The sequence below is a fragment of the Camelus bactrianus genome, chromosome 24, assembly GCF_048773025.1.
Source record: "Camelus bactrianus isolate YW-2024 breed Bactrian camel chromosome 24, ASM4877302v1, whole genome shotgun sequence".
Taxonomy (NCBI): Eukaryota; Metazoa; Chordata; class Mammalia; order Artiodactyla; family Camelidae; genus Camelus; species Camelus bactrianus.
This window is the reverse complement of record NC_133562.1, coordinates 16475742-16497888: the sequence shown is the minus strand read 5'-3', so window position 1 is coordinate 16497888 and position 22147 is coordinate 16475742. Positions and strand designations below refer to the sequence as shown.

Genomic DNA, 22147 nt, shown 5'->3' with positions numbered 1-22147 from the left:
ACAGGGAACTATACTCAGTTTCTTGTAATAACATATAATGGAAAAGAATCCAAAAAATATGTATGTATATGTATAACCGAATCGCTTTGCTGTACACCTGAAACTAACATTGTAAATCAACTACACCTCAATAAAAAATTTTAAAAAGATATTAAAAAGTAAAATAATTAATTCTTCCTCCCCAAAAGATGAAAAGTCAATTGTAAAAACAAAGACATAACCAGATCTGAACACTGTCTTCTGAACCAGCATCGTAGCTTCCTTTCCTGGCTCCTGAGACAGGCTGAAGGGAGACCTGAGTCTAGGGACAGCTGCTCTGGGACAGGGCCGAAGGAACTCATTTCCTGCAACAGGAAATACTGAGAGAGAAGGAATGAAATGACTACTTTATAATTGGAAAATGACTAGCCCTCGAACTGCAAACAGTAATATGAACTCATCCTGCATGATCTGGACCTGGATTGCTCTATGCCCTTATAGATGAATAAAAAGCATTAAAAACAAACAAACAAACAAAAAAACCCCCAAAAAACTATGGTGGGCAGGGCATAGCTCAGTGGTAGAGCGTGTGCTTAGCGTGCACAAGGTCCTGGGTTCAATCCCCAGTACCTCCATTAAAATAAATAAATAAAAAATAAATCTAATGCCCCCTCTGCCAAAAAAGCCCCACAAAACAAAAAAGTAATAAGATTGAAAAAAATTGAATCTTTAAAAAAAAAATCTGTTCTGGTAGTGCTTACAGAGAAACTAGTAAGTTCATTCTTTAAATCTTCTCCATGAGCAGAACAGAATAAATTTATAACTTTCAGAGAGATATATTAGGGCAGATGCCAAATGTTCTAAACGGGTTTTAAAATTAGGCTAACTTTGACCCCAATGTCTATTAAAGAAATGTGCAGAAGTTAAGATTCTAGTAAGAGACACGGGATAAATTATTTTCTACTTAAGGCTGGAGAATTCCCAGAGTTAAACAATAAATAAGAACATCTAAAGATCAGATGGAGGCACTGAATTATTACATGTTTCAATATCTTTAAATCTGGTTCTGAACTGTATTTCATATTTAAGTTTGGATATGCCATTGGTAACAACTTTCATCATAGAAATACTTTTATTTTAAAAAAGCACATTACAAAAGTTAACATTACTCATTTCTTTTACGTAACTATAACCATCGATAGCTTATAATTTGGATACTAAAGATTAGCGAGGTGCTACCACCCAGTTTTTTTCCATCTACTCCATCTATTCTTGGTGGAGTGCCTAGGAAGAAACAGTCAATGCCAGATATACCAATGCTGGACGTTCATACCTAAAACATTCCATATTGAGATTCTCCCTCTGTTATAGCACGTCTTTAAGCCACACTGGACGTGTAACTGAGAGGGAGACTGTGAGATTTAATACGTTTTTAGGACAGCCAGTCCTAATTTTGCAGTGCACCTATAAGGCTTTACTGACCAGGGAGGGAGTTCAGTTCTATTAAAACTCCAAACTACTAAATAGCCTTCGCTAAAGCAGTGACCTTGGCTTAATAACTATAGGCTTGATGGCCTAATTTTAATAATTAACAAAACCACCTTAGCTCAGCAGTAACTACTCACCGTTTTCAACATTTGCCAGTCGATGCAGAAGGGGCAGCCAGACCAGACACTGTGGGGGAGGATCTGACATGAGCGTGTCCAAGAAACCGTTCAAGGTGACTTTTTTCTGCATCAAAAAACCCATCAAAATTTAGAACAGAGAATAATCTTCCTTTACCTGCTACACAGGTTATCATTCGAGATAGAAGAAACAAGACATTCAACTAACCTCCAATACATTAAAAAAACAGAGCTTGACACTAGTTCCGAATTTAAAACATTAATTGCTTTTTTTATACGTTAAGTATACATAGGACTGGATTTTCTCCACTGAGGCTGAGTCGATGTTATCATAAGGAGAGAAACAATTCTGAAAGGACCATTTCATACAGGAGGGACAGTATGAAAATGGTGAGGAAGGATGGAGAGTGGATATTCTCCATGAAATGTTACCCCACAGTGCATCACAGCACACAGTACAATTCCCGTATAAGTTGGTCCTCTAAATGTGCAGAACAGCGTCCCTCTCCAACTTCCACAAGGACTAAATATTTTGTGGTTAATGTGACTGGTTCTGCTGTACAAGATTAGGAGTGAATTCTCTTCAAAGGGAGCTATTCCTCCTTGTTAGAAAAGAACAGTCTAAATTTTAAAAAATTTTCTTCTCTCCTTTCTTTATATATCTTTTCTCACAACCTGCTTCTGTGTCAGTATCCTGGTCCTTTCTGATGTAGAGATGAAATGTATTTTATCTATAAGTTTCTTTCAAAATGACAAAAATAAGTTATATTAATACATGATATTGTAACAGTATGAATGACAAAAATTTACATGCAAAAATCACTATTTTGTTTAAAATTGTGAATTAGAATATCAAGGTGGGTGGGACAGTTTTTATTTTTAGATAAGAAATCAGTCCTGAAGGGCTACAGTACCTTTTTAAGACTTAAACCTTACACTAGTCCTTTTAATTCACAAAACAACTGTTTTGGTACCCTTTTATTAATTTTTTTTAATCAGTAGATATTTACAATTTTAGCCTTATTTCATAATAATAAATAACTTAAGCTTTTAAAATCAGGTTGTGATGAACATTATTGTTAAGATAAATTATGTAAAGTATAAGTAATGAGACAGTATTTTTTTAAAAGCTACTATAATTCATATATCTAAAATGATACTGTCTCTCAACACAACCACTTGGGGTGGCTTTCCAATGAAGCAATTAAAACAATTCAGGAATTTCATCATTCAAACTGCTTTTATAGCCAGTTTATGAAGCACAAAAATAAACCAGTCTTATTATTTTTTTGTGTGTTGTCTCTTTTTGTACTTCATATGATTTTATCCATTTTGACCATTCATCATACTGGCTAAAAATCACTTCTAGAAGTCAAATAATGCTCCTATGATTCCAATATAAATAAATTTCTCATCACTGAGGATACATAACAGGTTATATAATGTGACAGTCTATAGGATATTTCAAAAGGAATTTTGAGCGATGGCAACATCGTATATAATTCTTTTTGAATACAGAGATCCTGCTAAATTTAAAAAGTCCTATTATTCCAGCTGGTTTTTTTCTGAGGTATCAGTATATTTCCTGAGGATTTGACAATGTTCCACCCCAAATCAACAAATGTGCAAACAAACAAATCCAGGGGCAGAGAGGGCAGTTTGGGGTTTAATGCCACAGGCCAGGCAATAGCTGACGATGAGGAAAGAGACCTGAGAAACTTTTAGAAGGTGAAATCGGTAGGCGTTGGTGATTGTTGATACGTTCTGGGTGAAGAAGTTGTATTGCAGGAGGCCTAGGTGAATGGATCCATTCTGACGGCACCAACTCGAAAGGGAGTGCTGCAGGTGGGGGCAGCCATCAGGCACCTGAGTCAGCCTGGCGGTGGGGGCGTGGGTGATAAAAGCAAGGTTCACATATTGAGATAGAGGGGAGTCATTCTGGCTCACATATGACTTCACTTGAATTGGATGCTGACTAGAACAGCCTGTTTGTGGCCTATTAAACATACATGATACATCGGCTTTAATTATTAAAGAAAAGGGCACATTGACCAGAAGTAAAGAATGTCCATGTTCAAAATGAAGATTAAATGCCCCTGTTCCTGGGACGCCAACGCTGGTCCTCCTTTGATGATAAAACTCCCTTCGCAGGTGCCAAGGCGCCAGGGCCACAGTGTATGTGCTGTATGTGTACATGCTGGTCTTTTCCCCCTAAACCTTGAAGTAATGTATCCCTCACTTGTCTAATACTCTTTGTTCTGACAAGATATAAAACTGTGCTGGAAACCCGGCTTCTCCAGAGCAGTTCCCATGGTCATTTGGGAATCGGGCTTTGGGCTAGCCCCTAGTTTGGCTCAAATAAAATTCTTTTCTATTCTTTTTTTTTTTTTAACATTTTTTATTGATTTATAATCATTTTACAATGTTGTGTCAAATTCCAGTGTAGAGCACAATTTTTCAGTTATACATGAACATACATATATTCATTGTCACATTTTTTTCTCTGTGAGCTACCATAAGATCTTGTATATATTTCCCTGTGCTATACAGTGTAATCTTGTTTATCTATTCTACACTTTTGAAATCCCAGTCTATCTCTTCCCACCCCCGCCCCTTTGGCAACCACAAGTTTGTATTCCATGTCTGTGAGTCTATTTCTGTTTTGTATTTATGTTTTTTTTTTTTAGATTCCACATATGAGCCATCTCATATGGTATTTTTCTTTCTCTTTCTGGCTGACTTCACTTAGAATGACATTCTCCAGGAGCATCCATGTTGCTGCAAATGGCATTATGTTGTCAGTTTTTATAGCTGAGTAGTATTCCATTGTATAAATATACCACCTCTTCTTTATCCAGTCATCTGTTGATGGAAAATTAGGCTGTTTCCATGTATTGGCTATTGTAAATAGTGCTGCTATGAACACTGGGGTGCAGGTGTCATCCTGAAGTAGATTTCCTTCTGGATATAAGCCCAGGAGCGGGATTCCTGGGTCATATGCTAAGTCTATTCCTAGTCTTTTGAGGAATCCCCATACTGTTTTCCACAGTGGCTGCACCAAAGTGCATTCCCACCAGCAGTGTAGGAGGGTTCCCCTCTCTCCACAGCCTCTCCAGCATTTGTCATTTGTGGATTTTTGAATGATGGCCATTCTGGCTGGTGTGAATTCTTTTCTATTCTTATTATTGATTGTTTATTGATTAGTTTGGTTAACATTATGAAGGGTCAGAAAGGCTACCTGGGTGAGATGCCCTGGGAGTAGAGTTTGATACTCAGTGTATCTGAGCCTCCTTTCTCTTCTGGATTGTACAGATCCATTTATAATTCTACATAAGTCCATGACCAGCAAGGATGCTGGAGGCACTCTGGACCTCTTAGATCACCAAGTAAACAGGTAGATGAGGTTTACCAGCTGGACAATAAATTCAGTTTTTCAGTGGCTGCTATGCACTGATTTCTTATTCAAGGGATCCCTTTAGAGGACATACTTGGTTAGGCTGGATTTTTTAAAAACTGTAAACAAATCTTCAACTTATGGATTTACACACCTCCACTGTGCTGTGCTGGAGAACAGCTCTAGACACAGAGACTTTCCACGTAACTGGAGAGATGTAAACACGGAGATCCCTCCAAATGAAGCAGCTTCCCTTGGCTAACTTGGACCACTCCCAGTTAAAACACATCGTTCTGAACCCCAGGTTAGTGGACGATTTAGGGCCTCCCAGACTGCATGTGGAATGTGCTGTGGTTCCTTTCTTGTCTCCTTTGCTGAACACTGGTGAAGCGTGGTGCAGGTCAGACTTGTGTTTCAGGTGAGGCTGAGCGATAATTCAGCCTTTTTGATAGTGTGGTGATAATAATAATATCAAGAGTACAGGGTTGTTGTGAGGATTAAATTAGACAATGCAAGTAAAGAATTTAGCGTGGTGCCCGGCTCATGCTCAGGAAACATCACCTATTATTATTATCTGGATTGTTGAGTTTAGGTACTGACTCCGAGCTCCTTTGCCATGAGCTAGAAGATACATTACAGGTTATCATGAAGAATAATGTGTCTAAGTGATGACTTGGAGTGACACACAGGACAGCAACCACGGAGGGACACTTCCTTAAACAAGTTTTTTCCTACCTGTTGAGAGAAACAGGATCTAGCTGACTGTTCTGTGTATCCAAATGAAGGACCTTCAAAAACGGCCGTGGGTAGTTTGAGAACTTCGCGAAGGAACTGATCGTATCGTCCATAAACCATCACTCCACTGGAGTCAGAAATCATTGAGAAAATATCTGATGGATGGAAAAGGAAAGGTATTTATTCATCACATTAAGAGTCCCTGTTGTTTTAGTCCAACAGGTCTGCTGGACATAATTAAAAATGTGGCAGAAATTAAATATGTAATTTATTAAGAAAATAATGACATGGCGGAAGGGCATAGCTCAATGGTAAAGCATGTGCTTAGCATGCATGAGGTCCTGGGTTCAATCCCCAGTACCTCCATTAAACAAACAAACAAACCCAATTACAACCCCTCCAGAAAAAAATAATAATATATGAAAGCTAATTTTTATGCCAAAATATTCCTGCCATGGTGTTTTCTCTGGTGTCTTTCTGCAGATGATTCTGGCACAGAGCATTAACAGATAATTTGGATAAAATTAGCATATTTTCATAAGACAGAGAATACCACAGTTTTATTTTGAAATCAACTATCAACTCATATATAACTCCATGGGAGGAATTTTTGTATATGTTGAGAAATATGCTGACCTCATTTGAGACACAGTGAAAATTTTACTTCAGTGTTGGGGTGTGTGTGTATTGAGTGAGCTAATTAATTACCCACCTATATTATCACTTAAAACTTTTGGGGTTTGGTCTAAGATATTGAAAAATGAAAGACATAATAGAGATACGGATGTAATGAAAACACTTGATTAACTTCCCACAGAAGCAGAAAAGTTCCTAAAAAATCCTAGTGTTCTGGGTGGAGGACACTTGGTTTGCAGGGAAGGGTTTGCCTCATGCAGCCAAGAGGAAGGTGGCTTTGCCCAGAATCAGTGAGGACAAGTCGACGTTCTAGGTCACTCTCCGCAGAGCCACTGGCTTCCCCGAACCTCTTTTCTTCAGTTTCTGCCACTGCGTGCACTTAATGAATACTAATGGCATAATTTCCCAAGGTCATCTGTAATTCCTCCGTGGAAGTCACTATCGGAACGAAATGGTTTGCTATGACATGGTTTGTCACCATGCTGGATTGTGACCAGGCCAGCACACAGCTGGAAAGTGCTGTAAATTCACTGGGCTGCCTCTGCTCATTTTGGACTTAATTTCTCAAGGTCAAAATGTTGTCTGGGGACATTTTAAAACTCAGCTTTACATTTGCTGCTGTTTTCTACTGGTTTGCTTTCTAAAATTTCTAAGTTATTTTCAGCCAATTACCCTTGCTTTGCCTTCTCCAACATTAAAAGGCTAGTTGGATTGAACTAAAGATCTTTCCTCTCTACACACAAAAATAGAAAAACTGCCAAAAAAGCACAGTTGGAGTGTTGGCTACAAATGAATTAGAATTTAAAAGAGGGAAGACAAAACCCTCCAGTCCTGAGAAATTCCATAGCCCTTCATTTTATTTTTCTTATTATAAAACCAGTGCTTATTATGAAAGCATTACTTTGCCTGTTTTATGATTAAATGCCAAGTGAGCAAAAGAAGACTGGAGGAGACGCCCACAGTCCGCTCACTGAGACGCAGCCACTGCCGTCTGGGGGCTGACTGGCCCACATTTGCTCATTCAGTCAATAATCATCACTGAAATATTGGTGACTAAGAATATTCATTTTGGACTAATTAACATTTGGGAGGGGTTCTTCCAACCAAACTGCTTTTAGCTAAATTCTTTTTGGCCAAATTGCTTTCAACCAACTTACCTGGAAACCATTAAGACTACCTTCCTGGGATTAACCATTCAGAGAGTGACTCCCCAGTCAGAGAACTGGGGACACACCGGGCTGTGAGTCAGGCCCGCTGCCCTGGGAGAAGGCAACGTGACGTGTCGTGATCACACTGTCTGTTTCTCTACAGAATTTGTGACACTCTGAAGCTTATTTCTGCTTGGGCTCCTCTGAATCCCAACTGCACTTGGCTACTCCCTGAAAGGAAGTTTCTGGAAATGAGGGAAGATGTGGGGTTACGTGGGGTTTCTATGTGCCTCCCCCTTATCTACTGCTCAGATGATGTAACGCTTCCTTGAAGCATGACTGAGGAAATTCCAAAGGAGTAAAGCTTTTTTTCCTTTTTTTTTTTTTTCCTATATCTTTCTTCACCCTCCCACTCTTGGTCCACGAAGAAGCAAGCAATCACACCCAGATGCTGACAGGCAGCAGGTGACCGAAGAACCCCGAGGCTGTGAGTCACAGGTGAGTGCAGCTAGCCGGGATGCTACAGGTGTCCAACAAACTCTCCAAATTTCAGGTGGAGAAGGAAGCTTCTCCAGGAGGAAGAAGGTGACGCCTTTAGTCTTTAGGAGGACTGAAGAAGTGAGGTGACTTCCACAGGGTAACCCAGCAAATTAGTCACATAGCTGGGCTCGCAACCTGGGACTCCCAGCTCCCCGAGAGCGTTCTTCCTCATACAGCATTACAAGCAAAACTCATAATACTGAGGGGAAAGGACACGGGGACATGACAATTTTTCTTTTCAACAGCGACATATACATAATTTCAAACTAGTTAAAAATAAAAATTCTTGCCCACCCTCCCCACCCTAGGCCTACTGAATCAGAAACTCTGGGAATGGGACCCAGGCATTTATTTTTTTTTTTAAAGCCCTCCAGGTGATTCCATACATATGAAAAGTTGAGAATCACTGACGTGGGATTCAATGCCTGGTACCATCTATGATTTACTTTAATTCTCTAAATCTCAGTTTCTTTACCTAAAACATACAAACCAAAAAACTCCCACTGTTTTGTTGGTTGAAAAACTACCACACTTAGTGACAAAAAGTACATGAAAGGCCCATAATCACTCAATGCACTTTAGCTGTCATGTGTTTATGGGCATCAGTTAATTCTCTGTCTGTTGAGTCAACATGCAATTTTTATGCCTACCCTCTGGCCATGTCTCCTGGGAGCCTTTGGGGTTCCCAGTGACCTGAACATCATTGGCTGGGAAGAATGAGGGAATGTGCTGGGATTTTTGGCTTTAGATGGTCTAAAAAGGAAGCTTTCCCAGCATGGCCTTCATCTCCCTGTGGTGACAAACATGCCTACAAGACAGCACAGTATAACGAACTTGAAAGAATGTACATCTTACTTTAATATCATGAACAGTCCAATTAGCCATACTCAACAGCTTACAAGTAATGATAATCCATAAATAGAAGAAAAACATTCATTTCACGAACATTTACCTAATATGAAAATATTTCTATGACAAAAATCCAAAGATCAAAGAAGATGGCATTTCTTTTTTTATGACAGGTCATCTTGGTTTATTTCATTCTCAGTTTTACAGAGAGGGTAAATTAAAATAATCCCATTGATAGCTTTAGTCATTGTCACCCTCGCTATGTACTCTTTGTAATGGAATGACAAGGCATAGCAAAGCTTAAATATTCACTATATTAGTTAAAAGATGGAAAGGTTGAAATCTTGCTTTTGCTTAAATTGATTTGTACCATGTTCCTTTTTTAAAAAAAACACTTGTATTGTGGAATGGTTTTTGTATAGTAAACTACATGTATTTCAGATGTACAATTTGATGAATTTTGATAGATGTACACACCCGTGAAGCCACTGCCACAATCAAGATGGCTAACAAAAGATATTTCTTAAACAACTCTCACAGAATGGGGGAAGTCAAAAGTAGGGCATGGAATGGGGTGGAATGGGGGTGGAATGGGGTGGGATGGGGTGGGATGGGGTGGAATGGGGTGGAGGAAAACGTGTGACACAGGAGGAATAAGCAAAGAGAGACAGAGAGAATCACTTACATCTTAATTTGTCCATGATCTTCCCTCCACACAACGTGGCTAAAGCCATTTTGACAGCAAATACTGAAATTTTACCATGGCCTTCCCTGTTTAATGATAACAGAAAAAAAAGAGGTGTCATTTGGAGAAATTCCAGTAATAAGGGTTGACATTTCCTGTTCTGCAGAAGTCACAACGACATCGCAGCGGCATGCATTATGTGAACACATCCATTTCAGAAAAGGTTGTGCAGACAATTCAACACACACTTCTGAAAAACGCTCTATTTAATGCTTCCTTTTTTCAAGGGACAGCAGAATCTTTATGTTATTCTTTGTACATGTCACTTGCTCAAAGTACCGACTGGTAGCCAACAGGCTATATGCTGTTTAACTGTGGATTAAAATGATAGAACATCCTTTTCACTTTGGGTTTCCTAAAATAATTTTATGCATGATGATTCCACATTCTTTATAATTTATTTAAACGAGCCTTCAGAAAAATCTTTCTTTTTGGTCAGATAATTTCTGAATTTTGTTAGGGGAAATACAGTTTTTTTTTTTTTAATCACGCTTTTTTTCAACCGTAATTTCCTAGCCACAAGCCAACTGTCCTTATGTGATACACTTATTTTTCAAAGGGAGTTGGTATTTTAAAGGGGCAAAAATTAAGAGCTCTTTTGAATAGTTCTCTGACCTAAATGACACCAAAGCTGCCAAATCTTCATTGATTTAAGAAATATAATTAACTGGTCTTTCACCGAATGTGATGTAAAGGGCATATTGTAAGCCGCAGAGCATTTCAGATCAATGATTTTTCCAGTTGAAATAAACTGCTTATTCTTATATCCTTGGAACCGGAAAGTGTATCAAATTAGTAATTCATTTCCTCAGTAGTTGCTACTCTTAAGAATGATCAAAAGAAGTATTTAAAATAATAATGTAGCTGAAAGATAAGCAGGGTCTTTACTGACGAGGGTTTACTACATGGAATAAATAATTTATATGAATAGAAGTCATATATCTGACATCGTAGAAGAACAAGACATAATAAATTATTGTGTCTTTTTTCCTTACTAGACTTCGGAGACAGAAAGCGAGCATTTGCTATTCAACCTTGTTGCTGTCATTCTTAGCTCAGTACCTGAAATACAGCTAGCTGAAAAGCAAAACTGACCCGGTCCTATGCTAGTGACTCTCCCATTTATATTTTTAAGCCCAAGCACCAGACTCACATCATTATATTATTGGAAATCTTCACTTGGGTACTCCACATCAAACCAAGTGTGTTCAAAGTAGAATTATCTTTTCAAAGCCCTTTTGTAATTCTCCCACCAACTTACCTAATAACCTCCTCTTCCCGCTACTATCCCTCTTACGGTTGTCAGAATCACCAAGTATCTAGCTACCCAAAAATGAATCCTGGGGAAGGGATCGCCTTCGACTTTTTGCTCTTTCTTAATTCACTACCACCCAAATAAATGTGTGAGTGGCTCAGATATACCCACCTAGCTGTATACTAAACCCATTTCCTTCTTTCCCTTCTGACTGCCATTGCTTCCATCAGCTCTTGCTTTAACACTCTAATTACTTCTTAAATGACCTCTCTGCCTCCCCACTCATCTCACAGATTTGACCATATTGTAGTCAGCACCCGGTATCTGCGGTTCAGCATCCTTGGATTCAACCAACTATGTGCGGATACCAGGGGCATCTTGAAGGGACTCGAGCATCTGTGGATTTTGGTATCACTAGGGGGTCCAGGAACCAATCCCCTGCGGATACCGAGGGATGGTGGTGTTTCATTATTTAAAACCCTATTGCCTTCGTTTGCCCGCAGGATATAGCTCCAGCTTTATCTGTTTTCTCCTGTCCCATCTGCTACCATTTCTGCAGCACGCCACACCCTGGCCCCCGCCCAATGCTTCTGCCCTTCCCACCACGGTCTGTCCAGGACTCTCCCACTTATTCATCAAGTCTCACTTCAGAATCATCATTAATTCTGCTCCCAAAACGTCCTTCCCTGGATGTGGAGGCAATTGCTCTCCCCTTCGCTTGGTACCTTTCACCCACCCGTCAGTGACTGATCACTGACCCGATTTGTTTATTTACGTGCCTGCATGTGATTCAACTCTACACCGTGAGGTCCTCGCGGGCAGAAATCTTGTCCTCTCAGCTGAATGCCCAGTGCCTCGCACGTTGTCTCCCACAGAGTTAGTGAACAATACATTTCTTGCATTAATCATTATAATAGGTGCCCTAGAGTTTTGAATAGCCACTCATTAAGTTGTTTACTAATTTTAGAGCAGGTAGCTATAATAAAAATGCAATGCTTTTGTAAAAACTGCCTCGTATAAAATTACCCCACATCCTCTGCATTCCCAACTGCACAGATAACTGAAAGTATCAACAATTTAATTAGCTTCTTTTCCTAAGCTGAAACACGGTTCAAATAATAACAAGGCAGTCTACGAAGTGTGGAAGAAAAGGAGTAATGTGGCAATAAAGCAGCCTTCAAAGTGCAGAGAAATGGAAGGGTATTACACGTGAGGCTTTAAGAGCAAATACAAGTTTCTTTTAGTGAATCAGAGAGAACAATTTAACTCAAGAAAGAGGCTCGACCACAGGTGATGTTGAAACAGAGAGTGCTCCGAAGGATCAAAAAGAGGATAGCTCACGGGTGAATTCTGAAACCTTAGCTTTTCATGAAGAAGATCCTAGGGAGATCACCAGTCTTGTATTATTCCTGGAAATGCGAGGTTAAGGCGATTAAATCCAACAATGGTTGTATCAGAGCTCTTTTGTCAAATTGACATAATAAATCAAGACACATCACCCAGTGGAGGGCAGCTCAATGAGAGTTTTGCGGGAACTCAAGGGTGAAATGAGGCCACTGGAATTTATTGTTACACCAGCTACTGTGCCAGACTGCGAATGTGACCCCTGTCACCAAGAAGACTCAGGGGGCACGCAGGAAGGTAGATTGAAGTAAGCACACAGCTACTGGGTGAGCCCAGACCATGGTCAGCCCAGGCTTTGGATAAACCTTTAAGGAGTTTAAGGAGTAACTGGAGATGACCCACTCATCGAGGGAGAATCCAGACACCAAAGATTTAAACACAAATGGATCAGTTTAAAGAACATTTTCAGTAGATAAAACAGGATGAAGAAAAGGGACAGAAAGAGAAGATTTTCTAAAGGCCTCTGACAAGATTCCACACCAAAGACCATTACTTAAACAAAGTCACCTTGGGGTCAGGGTCCCTATTTTGCCGTAAAAAAAAAAAAAAAGAATTGGCATCGATACAGGAAGTAAAAAGTAGGGAGAAGTTGGTGTGCCCCAAATAGAGAATGCAAGAGCCATTCTCTTTAGGGAGCTTCCTAACTCTGGGCAGTTTGACTCACGAACAGTGAAACCCCTGAAGTGTCTATGACATGAAAAGTCAAGCTCACGAGGACGGCTAACAGGGAGTTCCCAGGAGTCTCGGGCAAATGAGCAGGAAAGCAGCATGTTGTTCCCAAGTGAGCGCTGTGCACGCGCCGCCGCCAGGAGTCAGGTGGTCAAGCGGCAGCGGCGGCGCGCGTGGAATGACGGCTGTGGGCCGCAGCGCAGCACGCAGACCCTCCAGGGGACGCTGAGGACGGGAAACAGAGACGGTCCCTAACGCTGCAGGCCAGCGCCCAGAGGAGCCCTAGGAAAAGTCTACACCCTCGCCCTGCTTTTGTGAAAAGCCACGGCAGCACAGCTCGACTTTCCTGCGTAGTTCAGATTGCCACCTCAAGGAAGAGGCAACAGCCCCAAAGGTGTTTGACAGCACTGTGTACAGCATCCGGTGTGTCCATTAGACCATCAGCTGTTAGGGCTGGGGTGGGCCTTAGAATCAGTGCTCACTGATGTGACCGCATAAGCTTTTCTTTGTGAGTGACAGCTGCTGGTGTGAAAGGTACAGTAAAGGCTTTAAAAATAAGTTTATTACCAGCCTATTATTTTTATTAAAAGGATAATTTTACTTTTAAAGTAAAACAAAATTTTTACTTATTTCAATGTTTTCTCTTTCAATGGAGAGCGAGAACACAAAGCATAATACATATTTTACTCATTTTCTCCCTCCACTGTTTGTTTTTTGGCATCATGAAATACATGCCATTTTTAAGCCATTTATCCTGAAGCTTTTCCCTCTGCAAATTTTACTTTCCTGTTCTAGCTTGATAACAAAATATACCTAGTGAAATTATTATGTTTGTATTTATTGAACACCTAAAAGGATATTTAAGAGAACCAGCAAATGGTCAAAGGTATAAATTAAAATTGCTTCACAAGTGATTGTTTCTTGAAATCTTTTATTTCCTCTTGTACTTTGTTTACTCATTCTGAAAATTTTCAAATTTTTCTAAGGGACAACTGATTAAAAGTGGAAAAAGAAAAGCATTTACTCTCTGGTTAAAAAAAAATATATATATATATGGAGGTTGGTAGAGTGTCTTAAAAACATGGATTACTTCAAAGTTTGACTCATCATAAGAAAAAGTTAACTGCTTTGCACTGGGCTAAGTTTTCTGTGACTATACAGAGACAAACTGACTTCTTTTAACTAAGAAGCTATTACTTTTAGGGAAGGAAAATCTACTAACAACTAAATCTAAAAGCAAATGGATATTGACAGGTCTGGGGTGTTAGGCTGAAGTTGGAACTGGAAAAATTTAATAAACAGAAAGGCTCAATTAAACAGAGTCAGGAGACCAGCAGGGGGAGCTCTCACACCCCGTGATGATAACATCCTAACAGGAGGAAGGAAGACTTTTCCTGGAAAGGACTCAGCCAATGAAAAGCCGTGGACTCTTCGTTCACTGTGGTCCTCCCAACTTCCTTCTCCTTCTGTAAAAGAGTTCTCCTTCCCGTGCCCTGTGAGGATGCGCCATGGCTGCAGCCCTTGAATGGCAATTCCCTGCTGATCCCAAATAACTCGTTCTGAACAGGCTGAGGGAACAACCTCTCTATTTAAGAATACAAAACCCAGAAGGTCTCCTCTTACCAACATATTTTGCACAAGCGTTTGGTAAGCACTCCCACTTTCCCTTTTCTCTTTCTCACACACTTTGGTGGCTTAATTAACTGAAAGAATTGCTTCCTCCCCTGGCTTCTACAACGTGCCTCTCTGACAACACGTTTCTTTCTCTGGGACTTACTTTGTTCATATGGATCACGCATTTATTAACTCAGTACATATTTGGGCATCTCAAGATGAGTGAGATATGGCTCCCACCCTCAACTGGCTTCCCATCGACTGGGGAGAAAGAGTTGAAACCAGCTAACTTTAATACAACACATTTTAAGGGTGGGGTCCACCTTCCTCACCTATCTTCCCTGCTCTGCCGCAGCACCTAACACATAGCAAGTTTTCAAGATACATTAGTTAAATGAATAAATGCACAAGTGAAATGTTCTGATTTTACACTTAAGTTTTCTATTGTGCATTATTTGAGGAAAATGACAAAGACTGACTTTATGGCCCTTAATATTAGATTCTGCAGTCATGTGGTGTGTTGGATTGAGAAGGGAACACATACATAATTACTCTTGTTTGGGCGACAGTGAAGTTAACATGTGAACAGAAAGAAATCCCTTACTTGGTCCTGGCATCACTTTGGGGTCCCCAGAATGTTAGCAGGACATCTGGGAAAAGAATTCCTCATCGCACTGGGCCAGGTGAGTTTGCCAGGAGTTTGTCCAGGACGCAGGATGGAAGGGGCTGAATCTCTTGACATGTCTCCCTCACTACCATGAAATCCCATCTGCCACTCATCCAAAGTATACGTCTGACAGAAGGATGAGTGACATTAAGGATGCTCGATTCACCTACAATTGTGAAAATTCTTTGGAAGGAGATTCCATTTTTGTGACATGTAGGAATCTTGGAACAAAGTATTTTCTACCAGAACAAAATTTTAGTGACTAGAGAATGTGAACATCTTGAATTTCAGATGTGCTAAGGAAAAAACCCACTAAGCCAAGTAAACTTGAAATAACGAGTTTTAGCCACAGATATAACAAAAAGCGGAGAGAAGAACATTTGGTTTCGTGTGATTCTTCCCTTTTTCCTTTGTTCTCACACATCTACAGAGCCTCAGACGTGAACAGCACGTTTTGTGGGTGCACGGAGGAAGAGCTGTGGGTTCTGTAGTGCATCTTGCATTAAACGTCACAATCATTTTTAAGACTCAAAAGGCGGAAGGGTTTTGGCAGAGTTCCAGGATTACTTGACATCCACGCATCGGAACTAGGGCTGTGGTACCTTTCAACGCGTCGGGGGCTCAGCCCTGGGAACGGATGTGCACATGACTCAGCCAGACTCCATATGTCTAACAGAAAGGAAAATTTTGTTCTTTGTGTTCTCTGTGAAAGACTATTATAAGCTGGATTGGGCGTTCTGGATGGCTGTCGTAAAACTGACTCTAAATCTACAACGTAAAACATGTTAAGTCCCACTGCCTCTTTCACATACACTCTGTCAAATATGTTTAAATACCACACACTGGAAAGGTTAGGAATGTGCGCGTAATAAAAATACCCTGTAATAAGCAGGGTCGATCTGGGGGAAAAAGCACATTAATTCTCATTAAAAAAAAAAAAGAAACAGAAAGCATGAATAGAGCAGAGCTTAAACTGATGCCTGAAACAAAATGATTCCCCCCCCCCCCGTACCTCATCTATGAGGGAAAGCTCCATGACCTGCAAATTATTTGACCTTTTTATGTCTCAGCCTCATCACCTACTCAACCTGGAAAATTAGAATCATATAGCACCAAACCGGTAAGACTGTCGGCACACAGGAAACACCGAGTGTATCTTGGTTATTACTACAATTATTCTATTATTCTTATTATCATTAAAGAATTGGCATTAAGAATTGACCTGCAAATTTTGATAAATTTAGTTTAGACGTGCTGAGTTTGTATGTCTGTAAATCATCCAGGTGAACAGATCTAAGAAGATTATATATGGATTTGGAATAGTAATAAGTCTATGAATGGAAATATAGATTTGGAAATTTGAACAATTTAAAGAACAGGAGTTGTTTGGAGAAATGGAGTAATCAAGATGGATGGGTGGATGATTGTAGCCATAGACCGTTGCATCACAGTTCAGGATTTTAGAAGTAGTGCCATCCTGAGTGATAAGAAACTCCAGGATGAGAAAGTTGAAATTAAGATGAAGCAAAATGGCATAATGGATCAATCTTATAACCACATTTTAAAATGACTTGGCTGTTTTTAGAATTCTTTTCAAACAAAATAATGAAGAATGTTAAAAAAAGAAAAAAGAATTGACCTCCAAAAATAGGAAAATCACAGTTTCCTTTAACATATATCATTGTCCTACTTTGAGTCTTGAATCTATGTGAAAATAATATTTGCTGAAAGCAAGGCCACTGTCACAAACTCTACTTTATGAGGGATTGTCCCAAGAAGGAGGAGTCTCCTGAATTGAAATGAGATGAAGTCAACTGACTCAAGTCGATGTTTGCCCACGTTAGTGACCATGAACGTCTCATCTTCTCTGTGGGACATGAGTAAAGCCAGAGGAATGGATCTCGGTGACAGAGCAAACTTAGACTCGCTAGTTTCAGTCAGATATCTGAGATTAAGGAGGACTTACTCTCAGAAGGAGACTAAAAAGAAATTAGTGTGAGAAGAGCTAAGAGAAGTCAACCCTTGACCTTCAGTCATTCATTTGCTCATTCACTGATTTGTAATGAGCTGGAAAACGTCTCCGGGTTCTATCACTGGCCAGGTGGTAGGAAGGGACATCAGGTTTCCACACTGGCCCTTGTTTGGATAATTAGGAGTTTATTATAAGAGATGGAACTGGACATTCATTTTATTCTTGTTTCTATTCTCATATTCTCCTCTGAGTTAGATTTCCAGGTAGCGGGACGTGCTGGCTTACCTCTCACATTGTTTAAAATTTCAGAATCCGTCAGACAGAAAGTCTGCTTTGCAGTAGGGCTGGCTGTGCCTGTCTGCTCTGCAGCCCGGGGGCTCTGTGTGGCTGCGTCTGGGGGTCTCTCCGAGGAGATCGCTCTGTGTGGACGTGTTCGTGAACCTGCTACAATGAGACTACTCACTGTGTACCATATAACTGCAGTGTAGACACAGACGCCTTCCTATCTGCTGGAGCAATAGGAACCCAGTATTTCTTCCAAACACTTGTGTGAGCTGCTCTTTACCTCGGCGTAGTCCTTAAGCTTAGCATCCATCAGTCTCGAAATGATTCAGCTACATCATCATAGCCACTTAGAGAACACTTGCAGCTCTGCTTCTCGAAATGCCCTTCCCAATTTCCAAACAAAAGTGAAAAATCTGACTCTATTAGTTTAAGCTCTATCTACTTTACAAACTACCCCTCCTTGGTGTGAATGTGGCCCCATTTCTGTATTTAAAGAGTCAATCCAAATTATTTTTTTTTAGCTTTGATTCCTTATGAAACCTCTAGCAATACCCCAAGATTTAGCAGGAAATTACGTCTCTCTGTTTACATTTTCTACTGTTGCACTTCTAGCAGTAAAATAAGTCTCCCAAAGACTTTATGGCAGGTCCGAAAGCTGCCATGCTCTTGTTAAGGGGACAGACGGAAATGCTGCAGCAGAAATTCCAGGGCTTGGTTCCACGCTGCCACCTGTCACGTGCAGCCACAGCCTCCTCCCCCTGGCCCACTGCTTGGCTACCATAGTGACTGGCCCAACACAGCGCATCAGTGCTGACGTCTGCACAGACTAAGTGTAGGATCTCTCACGCTGGACTGCTTGTTTTAGAATGGTTTATTTCAACTGGGGAATTTCTCAAAACGTAAATATCACGGAGACAATAATGTGCACTGGTCAAACTGGGCACAGGCAATTCTGTCACCACGCTAGGTTGAGAAAGTGACAGCTGGTGACTCTCGTAAGTGCGGGCATAATGACATTAGTGTGGCTGGAACATCTCCAGGGCTGGGCTCAAAGACTCCCAAGCACTGGCCGGACACTGAGACTACACAGACTCTTCTGAGAGTCTTAAAATGTGGCTGCTGGAAGGCCCAGCCAGCAATTTCCCTTCTTCGTATTGCAAACCAGCGGTGAAACTGGAGGTGCTGATACCACGTCCAGACTAGGCGCTATCAGCAGAAGCCCTTTTGAGATGATCGGCTGGCGATGTGATGCAGGGGTCGTTTCACATTTCTCAGGGCTGCCACCTATGCCTCAGAAAAGAAATCTGAGCTGAGTATGTAAGTTCCCGCTCTGCCACTATCATGCTGACTGTCACTAGACAAGGGACAATCTCTCTGAGTTCTGGGTCCTTCATCTGTAAAGTGAGAGGTTTGGAAAGCACAGCCTTTAAGATCTCAGACTACTCTGAAATTCTCTGAGTCTGTGAGGGGAAGTGAGAAGATGATGAGGCGGAGTTTCAGTCGTGCTGTGTGGACGGCACCATTGTTTTATGTGCGCGTTACTTAACTGACCAGTCCGTCTAATGCCGGTCATGGCTACTTTCACTCGGCTGGTCTAGGAACCCTTTTCAGCTTTTCCCTGCTTGCTCTGGGGTCTTGTATAATAGCAACGCCTCAGAAACACTGTCTCGGACAGTTTGCAAAGGAGAGAGTCAAACACATCCTCCTATGTCATGCTTCATTAAATCGCTCCACAGGCCTGCCATCACCCAACGCTTTCAAGTGTGCATAGCTTCTGGAAAGCGTAGGATGAGTTAATAAAGGTCAGCCTGTAAAATACAATTGTCCTCCATCTCCTGTAGTGCTAATTGACCCTCTGAGTCTTCTCCAAAGCATTTGAAATTTATATTAACCACACAGACTTTCTTGAGACAGGTATCTGGTCAAGAGGAAAAAAAGGCAGTTGGTTACCCTAGAAAATCCTTTGCAATGAAGACCAAGAAGGACAAGAGGAAGGGAAGACCGGACACAGAGAAGGTAGCAGACATTCAGAGAGAGCTTACGGATCAAAGGCTGCCAGCAGGAAGTTAAGCAGGAGGCTGATGGACTGCTCCACCTGGATTTGGTGAGTGGTCGGCATCCTTTTGTTGAGCTGGTAAAAAATGGTGGAGAGCACAGCCTCCAGGCGGGCCACACTGAGTTCCATGTTCGGGTCCAGGTTGTTCAGGGCATTTTCCCGCAATGCTTCTATGACGTTCCAGATGTCCACCAGGTGCACTGCATACAACGAAAGCAGAGTGAACACATCAGCCCAGAGGGCATGGAAAGGAAAGTTCATTATTTCACACGGACCTTCTGTCCTGTTTTGTCAAGGTGCCTGCCTCACAGGCGTCAGTATTGATATTAGTAAAGGTACATAGTACAGGATCTCAAAGATTTGATGTACAGTGTATAACAGCAAGCAAATGATTTTCTGAATGTCACACTAGAGAGTTATTTCTCTTCTTCATAATGACCCTTGAAATACATGTGAGGAATTTGAGGATCAAGGATGTTAACTGACAAATGCAAAGGTCCAACTGATATTCGCATCCAAGCCTACCTGGCTTTTTTAAAAAAAATATTGAGATATAATTGATCTGTAACATTGTGTAAGTTTCAGGTGTACAACAGGTTGCTTTGATACATTTTCATATTTATTTGATACATTTCTGTATTGCAATATGACTACCAACGTAACGTTAGCTAACGTATCATGTCCTGTAGTCATCTTTTTTTTTTTTTTTGTGGTGAGAACTTTTTAAGATCTAGTTTCTCAGCAGCTTTGAAGTGTGTAGGACTTGTGATTAAAATTAACAAGTCTCTCTGACTTTAAAGCATTTTCCCACTGCACACACGGACCCCTTACAAAGAAAAGAGAAAATCAACACTTAAAGTCTGGTGTTTGAAAGGATATCAGAACTGCCTTTGAGTATTTAAACTATTTTCATTTATTTACAAATTTTTTTTAGTAGTATAAGGTTTGAAATTAGAAAAAAAGGTAAAGTGACGGCAGGCAGGAAGAAGGGAACGTTATCTCTACAATACAGCAGCAGAACCAAGGCACAGATTGCTTAACTAACTAGTCAAGAACAAAGAGTTTTTTGGTTACACTGTTAGCAAGCTCATTTAACTTAAGTCTTGGTTGCGTTCACTAGGATAGTCAAGAAATCCATTTCTATTTCTTCCTTGTTCACCTGAATCCTTGTTATGACATCCCAGATACCATCACCACAGTCAAGACAATGAACACGTGCATCCCCCACAAAGGTCTCCTCAGGCACCTTTTGATCCCTCCTGCTCCCCATTCCAGGCAACCACAGCTTCCCATCACAACTTTCTAGAATTCTACATAGCTGAAATTGCACAACATGTATTCTTTTTTGTTGTTGTTCTGTATTCTTTTACTTAGTGTAACTATTATGAGCATCATCTACTTTGTTGCATGTAGAACAGTTTGTCCTTTATTAAAAATTGCTGAATGGTATTCTATTACATGGATATACCACAGTTTGATTATCCACTGCCCTGGGGATAGACATTTGGGTTATTTCAGATTGGTTATTAAGACGAAAGCGGCTCTGAACAATCATGGACACATCTTTGGATAGACGCTTGCTTCCATTTCTCCTGATAAATACTTGGAAACAAAGTGGCTAGGTTGTATGGTGGGTGTTTGGTTAATTACAAAATTTCCAAAGGGTTTTTCAAAGTAGTTGTACTGTTTTACATTCCCATTGGGAGGGGAAGAGCCCCAGATTCTCCACATCCTCGCCAAGTTTAATTACACTTTGGTATCTGAAAATACATATGTTGTCTTAATGAAATATATATGACAACTGTACACTCCACATATGCTTTACCACCAACAACTTTCAAGTTTTAGCCTCCTATATCTTTGCTCACTTCTGATACTGTATTTGAAAAGCAAAACTAACATCTGTTGAGATCCTGGACTTGGAGTCCAAAGACCTGGGTCCAAACCTGGCTCTTCTACTATAAGTGCATATCATTTTTTTTTTTAAGTGCATATCTTTTTAGTTTTGACTTAGACCTCACTCTCCTTATCTATAAAGTAGGGCTGGTGTTCATTAAACGGAAAAATGCATGAGATCAAAAGTGCTAGTGCCTGGTATATAGAGACAATAAATTACACACAAACAAATGAATAATGTGAGTCATGTCAAAAGAAAAACTTCTGAGCACATCTCCAATTTGAGGCAGAGGAATACAAATCACTTTTCAACAGAATTACTTAGGTATTTATTAGATTTGGATACATTCAGTTTTATGTGATTCCAAATTTGCAACCTTCTCTGTGTATCACACAAGGACATTATTTATATTTCTTACTGTTATTTATCCAAGTTTTTCAACTGAGCAGGCAAGGCACCCCCAAGAAGATGGCATTATAAGTTGAATTTTTTTATTAATTATATTTCTTGAGGGAAATAGCTGGGATTCCTAGAGTTACCCACTATATATTCACTCTACAAATCCTCTGGATCCAGTCCTTGGGGATGTCTGGGTACAGGATACTACGAGAGCAGTGATGGTGGGATCTGGTCCAGGGACCCACAGGGAGTAGGCTACTCAGCTATTCTGACCAGGA

At 40.4% G+C, this 22147-nt stretch overlaps 1 protein-coding gene across 18 annotated transcripts in view; it reads right to left on the bottom strand.

Annotated features, from left to right (window-relative positions):
• Positions 1-22147, bottom strand: part of DTNA (dystrobrevin alpha) — a 294094-nt gene that overhangs the window by 66502 nt on the left and 205445 nt on the right. For all 18 annotated transcript variants that reach the window (XM_074352226.1, XM_074352221.1, XM_074352223.1 and 15 more), the window contains 4 exons: positions 19560-19773; positions 9592-9677; positions 5734-5888; positions 1605-1710 (listed from right to left, as the gene is read on the bottom strand). In XM_074352226.1, the coding sequence (XP_074208327.1) occupies positions 1605-1710; positions 5734-5888; positions 9592-9677; positions 19560-19773 (561 nt within the window). The remainder of the gene's footprint in view (positions 1-1604; positions 1711-5733; positions 5889-9591; positions 9678-19559; positions 19774-22147) is intronic.